Source organism: Capra hircus, chromosome 3 (genome assembly GCF_001704415.2).
Source record: "Capra hircus breed San Clemente chromosome 3, ASM170441v1, whole genome shotgun sequence".
Lineage (NCBI taxonomy): Eukaryota > Metazoa > Chordata > Mammalia > Artiodactyla > Bovidae > Capra > Capra hircus.
The window spans coordinates 77,469,036-77,477,759 of record NC_030810.1 but is presented as its reverse complement, the minus strand read 5'-3'; the positions used below and the strand labels follow the sequence as shown (position 1 = coordinate 77,477,759).

Here is an 8,724-nt window from a genome sequence, read left to right as displayed (position 1 = left end):
ATTTCCTTCTCCAGTGCATGAAAGTGAAAAGTGAAAGTGAAGTCAACAGTGATTTTGGACCCCCCCAAATAAAGTCACTTGGTCCTTGGAAGAAAAGCTATGACCAACCTAGACAGCATTTTTAAAAGCAGAGACATTATTTTGCCAACAAAGATCCGTCTAGTCAAAGGTATGGTTTTTCCAGTGGCCATGTATGGGTGTGAGAATTAGACCATAAAGAAAGCTGAGTGCTGAAGAATTGATGCTTTTGAACTGTGGTGTTGGAGAAGACTCTTGAGAGTCCCTTGGACTGCAAGGAGATCCAACCAGTCCATTCTGAAGGAGATAAGTCCTGAATATTCATTGGAAGGACTGATGATGAAGCTGAAACTCCAGTACTTTGGCCACCTTATAGGAAGTATGGTTGGATGGCATCACCGACTCAATGGACACAAGTTTGAGTAAGCTCCGGGAGTTGGTGATGGACAGGGAACCCTGGGGTACTGCAGTCCTTGGAGTTCCAAAACATTGGACACGACTGAGCGACTGAACTGAACTGAAGAATAGTCTCTCATTGTTTCCATTGTTTCCCCATCTATTTGCCATGAAGTGATGGGACCAGATGCCATGATCTTAGTTTTCTGAATATTGAGTTTTAAGCCAACTTTTTCACTCTCCTCTTTCATTTTCATCAAGAGGCTCTTTAGTTTTATTAGGGGAAAAGCTAAATCAAAAAATCAAAGTTCTTTGACTATCCCAGACTTTCTAATAAAGGTAATGATTTAGATTTATTGCTTACAGGTGTGTGTGTGTGTAAGAACTGTACTGAAAGGCACATAAGGCAAAATTGAAAGTGTGAGTTTGAGTAATATAGACAGGGAATTTTGAAGTACCTGAGATTTTGTTTTACAGCCACTAATCTTCAGTGTTGAGATTTATGATTTTGTCTTTGTTGTGGTTTTTTCTCTGCTGCCTTTTTCTCTGTAATGCTGTAAACATCTGTACAGATTTTCTTTCCCATGTAACAGGGAGAAAAGACAAATATCATCCTGGACATTTCTAGAAACTGATTTCCTAGTTTCTGTGAAGAGGATTGACCATTAAAGCTCTGATCTTGTCTTTACTGTTTCCACTGAGCTCAATTTGACATTTCTACCAGAGGCAAATAATTCAAGGTAGTATGCCTGTGACATATATTGCATATGCTGGGCAGCTATATCTGACAAATTCCCTAAGAAGGAAAGATAATGTTGATGACGTTTATCTTCGATATAATAACCTTGTTCATTTTCCATTAAAAGAAAAAAAAGCCACTTTTGGTAACCAAGAGCTCAAGGCCAGTAAGAAAAATGCCAGTTATTAGGAAGTATTCTAGTATAGACTTGATTCAATTAGCTTCCCCGGTAGCTCAGTCGGTAAAGAGCCTGCCTGCAGTGCAGGAGACCTGTATTCTATCCTGGGTCGGGAAGATCCCCTGGAAAAGGAAATGGCAAACCACTCCAGCGTCCTTGCCTGGAAAATCCCATAGACAGAGGAGCCTGGCGGGCTGCAGTCCATGGGATCGCAGAGTCGGGCACGACTGAGCGACTGACACTTTCTTCTACAGTCTTGCATGTATAGAAATGTCCGGTTTTGTGTAATCAAGCGGTTTCAATGCGAGTTGAAGGAAGGTTTGTTTGTTTCCTACTTAACTCTTCCGATCTTAGTTCAACCTAAATTTCTGCAGGTAGTGCCTCTCCTTTATGTTTCCTTAACACACTCTATCTCCCCCATTACTTGGGCTGAAAAGATGATCGTTGTTGGCGCATAAGTACTTGCACAGCAGTGCCCCACCCAACTTTGTCCCTGAAATTAAATCTGGGATGGCCCGCTCCCCACTTCGCTCCCTTCCCCCTCAGCAGGGCCCTCCACCCACCCCTGGGGGTTATCTCAGCCTCGCCCCGCTGCCTGGTTGGCTGTCAGGTGGGGGCGCGCCTCCCCGCCTCCAGTCTGTGCCCAGCGGAGGCAACTCCTCCAACCTCGGAGCAGTTGTCATTTCCGGAGTAAGATGGCTGCAGCGCGTGTGCTGAGGACCGGGAGCAGGACTGCGGGGCAGCTGGTAAGCAGGTTGGGCCCATCAGGGGTCGGGACGGAGTGGTTTATTTGGAGTTGCCTGGGAGAGATGATTTGGTTTTTCCTCCGAGTGCCTCGCGTACAGGGCTTGCGTGATGGAGAGGTGGAGGGATGTATGCAAAACGAAGGGCAGCGACGGTGGCGGACCAGCCTGTCTGGAAACCCACTCTCTCGATCTATATACCAAGGCGCCCATCTATCGTGACTCATTCTCCCTCCCGCTTCATCTGTACCCCAAAGCCCAGCTGGTCTTTCGCCCAATAGCTTTTCACTGAACACCATCTGGGTACCGGGCATTGTGTTTGGCACTGGGGATATTGAAATATACTATATTCGTCAAACATTTATTGAGCACCACTTTGTTTCAGAACTGACCCCTCTCCTCGAGGAATTTATAATCTAGAGGGAGAGACTGGGCAAGAAAAGCGTAACACCATTGGCCCTTGCCTCCGAGCATCTGGGAGGCTCGTTTCCTTCTTTGGACTTAGACTTGTCTCCCACATTTGCACCAGTATCTTTCCAAGTGTACTTCTTGCACTTCCTGGGTTACCTCATCCACTTTAAATCACCAGAGCTACGACCCACCAACATTTCCCCTTCATTTCTCCCCTTTTAGCACCAAACAGTTAACATCCCAGTGATCGTAGTGTTTCATCCTATTTGCATAGAGTTTTTGTTTTTGTTTTTCTTCCTGGGTCCCCTGTTCCGGATTTTCCTACAGCGTTTGATCCCTGATCTTACAAAAACCTTTCAAAAGCCTGACTATACCAGGTACCAGGACTTGGGGATGGAAATCTGTACAAGAAAGACACTGATCTCTGCCCTCTCGGAGTTTAATTACAGATTTGTGTTGGGGCATAGAGGAGAGAGAGACATTAGACAAACAATGACAGCACTGCGTGAAAAGGTGGCGCAAGTACATAGAACTACAGGAACACATAGAAGGAGTCTTGGGGGGGTGGTCAACTAGTTTCCCAATGGAGAGTATATAATTTGAGATTTGTGACAACTAATTAGGAGATAAGGTTTCCCAGGTGGCACCGTGTTTAAAAAAAATCCTCCTGCCAATGCAAGAGACTTTGAACGTTCCATCCCTGGGTGGTGAAGATCCCCTGGAGGAGGAGATGGCACCCCACTCCAGTACTCTTGCCTGGAGAATCCCACGGACAGAGAAGCCTGGCGAGCTACAGTCCATGTTGTTGCAAAGGGCTGGATGTGATTGAGCACAGACACAAAAAGGAGGTAACCAGGAGAAATAAGTTCTCTGCAGCACCTCACTAGATATTCTTTTGAAAGTTCTTCATCCTTGGCTTCTGTGACACCAGCTTCCCAGTATTCTTCCTATGTCTCTGAACACTTCATCCCAATCTTCTCCGCTTTCCCTGATCAACTTTTAATCACTGGTGTTTCTCAGGATTGTGACTTTGGCCATCTGTGTACTTCTTGCACTTTCTGGGTTACCTCATCCGCTTTGAATTTTAGTTGCCATTTATATGCTGATGATACCCCAGTCTTCCAGCCAGCTCTACTGCAGACCCATATATCTTACTGCCCTGAAAATCTCCAAATTTCGTGTATTTTAGGTATTTTTCATCTGTAGGTAATAAACCCAGCCAGTAAATGGGAAATTATCTGTGTATACAAAGCATATGAAAGTTAGGTGGCAGCTGGGATTGATTAAGTGGCTCATCATTATCAGGGCTCTACAACTTTGTATTCAGGGCAGGAAGGAGGGAGGGGTGGTACCAGCCAGATTCATTGGTTAGTGATGTAACTTGGCCACTGCTAGCCCAAGAGAGTTTGGAAGGGCTAACCTTTAGCTGTTTCACAATGATTGCTATAATGCCTCCAAGATACATCAGACTCTAGGCTCTAGAACTAAACCCTCAAACCTGTTTCTTCTAGCCTAGAAGTCGCTCAAATATCTAGTCATTGTTCTACACCCTGTCACCAGCTGCAGATATCCTGGACCTTCCTCAGTTGGACTTTCTACCTCTAATGTTGTACTTCTCCAACCTGTTCTCCATAGCATGGCCAGAGTCATTTTATAAAGTAGGACATAAATTTGAGAGTGTCATTTCTTTGCTTAAAAGTGCTCTCAGCAAAATATTCAGAATTCAAGTGACTGTGAAGCTATTTATGATCTGAATCTTTCCAATCTCTCCAGGCTTCATTCCTTACTAAAACCCACCTAAACCCACTCTTGAAACGTCACCCTTAGCTCACACTAAGCTATGCTAGAAGAATATTGAACAATTTCAGTTAATTAAGCACACTGTTCTCCCTTCTTCTCTGTCCTCTAGACCTTTGCACATGTATTTCCTCTGTTTCAAAGACTCTTGCCTTACTTCCCTATAGCCTTCTCTGCAACACATTTTACCCCTTGGCTGACTCCTACTCATCCCTTAGGTCTTACTTCACTTTCTCCAAGTAAGTTTTCTCCTTTGTGTTTTCTTAACACTACTTCTTCCCTTCTCCCATTATGACACTATTGTAATCACCAGTAGTCCTGTTATTATCTTTCACAGTATGGGCTACACATTCCATAAGGGAAGGAATCACAGCAATTTTGTTCTCTGATCCTAAGTGCTTGGCACATAGTATGTACTCAATGAACCTTTGTTGAACTGCTTAGTAAAAAAGTCTGTTTTTTTCCATGTGTTGTTTAAAAAAATCATAAACAGCAAGAGATCTTATCACCTACAGTAAGTTATTAAGAAAGCCTTATTATATTATGTTTGTACTTTCCTGTGGCATCATGCACTTGACTCTTGATTACTTACCCTATCATCCTGAATTTATCTATTTTGTCTGTCTTCCTGCAGTAAAGTGTAAACAATTTGAATTCAGAGACTATTCTATTTCTTATTTAGCTTTGAATTCATGAGTGCAGAATAATCCTGTCTTTACAATGTGCTCAATGACTGCCTGACAAATTACTACTAATTTATTTCCTTATTATGAGAGTCTGCTAAAAATCCTCTTTTCATTACTTTTTATTTTTTGCTGTGTTGTTTGTAGAAAAAAAGTCTTTCCTACTTGAAAATTTTTTTTCTCCTTCTCCCTTCCTTTTTATCCTTTTAGTCAGCAGCTTCACTACTGTGCTTATAGACATCCAATTGCTAGTAATCATTTTGCATTTATGTTGCTTTCTTTCTTTTTCCAGTCATCCTCTCAGCCAAGAGCCTGTGATTTCATGACTCAAATACAATAATAGTTTCTTAACTTTGTCCTTTCTCTTCAGGCATTGTTGTTAGTATTGTTTAGTCACTAAGACTCTTTTACAACCCCATGGAATACAGCTCAGGCTCCTCTGTCCATGGGATTTCCCAGACAAGAATACTGGAGTGGGTTGCCATTTCCTTCTCCAGAGGATCTTTCCAGCCCAGGGATCAAACCCACATTTCCTACACCGGCAGGTGGATTCTGTACCACTGAGCCAATGGAGAAGCCCCTCCAGGCTTTACTGTTATAATCTAATAAACACATATACACATACATACTTACAATAACCCATAATTTATGAGTTCAAACTCCTTGACCTGACGTTTCCAATCATCAACAATTTGGTCCTTGAGATCCTTCCATTGCTGCCTTTGATAAATTTGATCAAGCCATATCATATTACTCAGCATTAAAAAATGGGCAAAATTGAATAGACATATTTCCAAAGAAGAAATGCAGATGGTCAACAGGCACATGAAAAGACGCTCAACATTGCTAATCATCAGGGAGATGCAAAGTAAAACCACATGGGGATATCATATCACCTCACACCTGTCAAAATGGCTATCATCAAAAAGAATACAAAAAACAAATGTTGGCAAGGATGTGGAGAAAAGGGAACCCTCATACACTGTTGGGGCGAATGTAAATTGGTGCAGCCACTGTGTAGGGAGGTTTGGCAAAAAACTAACAATAGAACTACCATATTACCCAGCAGTGCCACTCCTGGGTACATATCTGAAAAAACAAAACACTAATTTGAAAAGGTACATATACTGTAATGTTCATAGCAACATTGTTTATAATTTCTAAGATATGGAAGCAACCTAAGTGTCTGTCCACAGATGAATAGTTCAAGAAGACACGAGATACAACTCAACTATAGAAAAGAAGGAAAATTTTGCCATTTGCAACAACGTAGATGGACTTGAAAAGCATTATGCTAAGTGAAATAAGTCAGAGAAAAAAAGGTCTATATGATATTTCTTATGTGTAGATTTTATGTATATTTTTTGGGCTCCAAAATCACTGCAGATGGTGATTGTAGCCATGAAATTAAAAGACGCTTACTCCTTGGAAGGAAAGTTATAACCAACGTAGACAGCATATTAAAAAGCAGAGACATTACTTTGCCAACAAAGGTCCGTCTAGTCACGGCTATGGTTTTTCCTGTGGTCATATATGGATGGACTGTGAAGAAAGCTGAGTGATGAAGAATTGATGCTTTTGAATTGTGGTGTTGGAGAAGACTCTTGGGAGTCCCTTGGATGCAGGAGATCCAACCAGTCCATTCTAAAGGAGATCAGTCCTGGGTATTCTTTGGAAGGAATGATGCTGAAGCTGAAACTCCAGTACTTTGGCCACCTCATGCAAAGAGTTGACTCATTGGAAAAGACTTTGATGCTGGGAGGGATTGGGGGCAGGAGGAGAAGGGGGCGACAGAGGATGAGATGGCTGGATGGCATGACCGACATGAGTTTGACTGAACTCTGGGAGTTGGTGATGAACAGGGAGGCCTGGCGTGCTGCAATTCATGGAGTTGCAAGGAATCAGACACGACTGAGTGACTGAACTGAACTGATGTGTAGAATCTAAAAAATACAATAAACTAGTGAATAGGACAAAAAAAGAAGCAGACTTGAAGATACAGAGAGCAAGCTAGTGGTTTCCATTGGGAGGGAGGGCAAGGTAGGGTAGGGGTATGGAAGATATAAGATGGGCTCAAGGATGTATTGTACAAAATGGGGAATATAGCCAAAACTTTGTAATAATTTTAAACAGACCGTAATATTTTTAAATTGTATAAAATTTTTTAAAGTGTGATGTATGCACACTTTTTATTGTATACACAATGTATACAATACACTATTATAAAATAAAGTAAAAATTAAAATTAAAATATATAATAAATAAATAAATAAATAAATAAAAAGTGTGATGTAGTTAATCAGGGATTTCCTGGGCAAGAATACTGGAATATTCTTGGAATAGTGTGTTGCCATAACATTTCATATCATTGAAATGTTAACTTTCAAAAAAAAATTGTACCTTTTACACACTTAGATTATATATATCAAATATATATATGATTTACAAATGAAATACATTCAGCCCTACTTTAATTTTTTTCTGTAACATTGTATTATACTAAGATTTTATATAAAATAATTAATCTATGAATTACAATAAGAAAACCTTTGGGTACAATACCACATATGTTTTTCAGTGTATTTAAATGCTAGCAGTCACTTTTAACTTTTTTATTTTATGTTGGAGTATAGTTGATTAACAATGTTGTGTTAGTTTTAGGTGTATGGCAAAGTGAATCAGTTATATATTTTTCAAATTCTTTTCCCATTTAGGTTATTACATTAATATTGAGCAGAGTCTTCTGTGCTATACCGTAGGTCCTTGTTGGTTATTAATTTTAAGTTTAGCAGTGTGTGCATGTCAATCCTAGAACCCATCTGTCCCTATCCCCGCTGACCCCTCCCCCTGTTAACCATAAGTTCATTTTCTAAGTCTGGGAATCTGTTTCTGTTCTGTAAATAGGTACATTTGTATCTTTTTTTTTTTTTTTTTAGATTCTGCAGATAAGTGGTATCATACAATATTTGTCTTTCTCTGCCTGACGGACTTCACTCATTATGACAGCCTGTAGGTCCACCCGTGTTGCTGCAGGTGGCATTATTTCCTTCTTTTTAATGGCTGAGTAATATTCCATTACATATATGTACCACATCTTTATCCATTGATGTGTTGATGGACATTTAGGTTGCTTCCATGTCTTGGCTGTTGTAAATAGTAGCAGTCACTTTTTATTTCAGGAAGTCTTTAATGACTCAAATATACTTACACTGATGTGTTTATATAGAATACACTTAAAATTTTTTTACTTTCATAGGGAATTTTAGTCAAGGATAATAAGCATATGGGCAAATCAGACTCTAAGGATATAATTTTACTAAATAAACAAGCAACAACATATTCTGTGTGCTAGGGTTTGAATTCCTTTGGTTTCTTGACCAGAAATAACTTCTGAACTCATCACTGATGCCAAGTATTCTGATTTGGGCCTAGAGTATTTCATATTGTTTGCACTGTGATAATGATTGTTCTACTTTTAGAATAAACTTGAAATTCAGTTTATATTTAGAGACAAGCCATTAAAATAATTTCTCAAAGCTCTTTTTTTTTTAAGTTCTTAATTTTTTGTTTTCTCATCTCTAGATTTGTGTCCGCTACTTTCAAACATGTGGTAATGTTCATGTTTTGAAGCCAAAATATGTGTGTTTCTTTGGTTATCCTCCATTCAAGTACAGTCATCCACATCAGTGGCTAAAAACAACTGCTGGTAAGTATGATCTCAAAGTAGCCTATACAAAATAATGTTTTGTATATTTATTG

General features: G+C 40.0%; 1 protein-coding gene across 1 annotated transcript in view; it reads left to right on the top strand.

Annotated features, from left to right (window-relative positions):
* Positions 1,714–8,724, top strand: part of DBT (dihydrolipoamide branched chain transacylase E2) — a 44,368-nt gene continuing 37,357 nt past the window's right edge. Inside the window, exons 1-2 of the mRNA XM_005678045.3 lie at positions 1,714–2,077; positions 8,548–8,671. Of these exons, the coding sequence (XP_005678102.2) occupies positions 2,027–2,077; positions 8,548–8,671 (175 nt within the window). The 5' untranslated portion in view covers positions 1,714–2,026. The remainder of the gene's footprint in view (positions 2,078–8,547; positions 8,672–8,724) is intronic.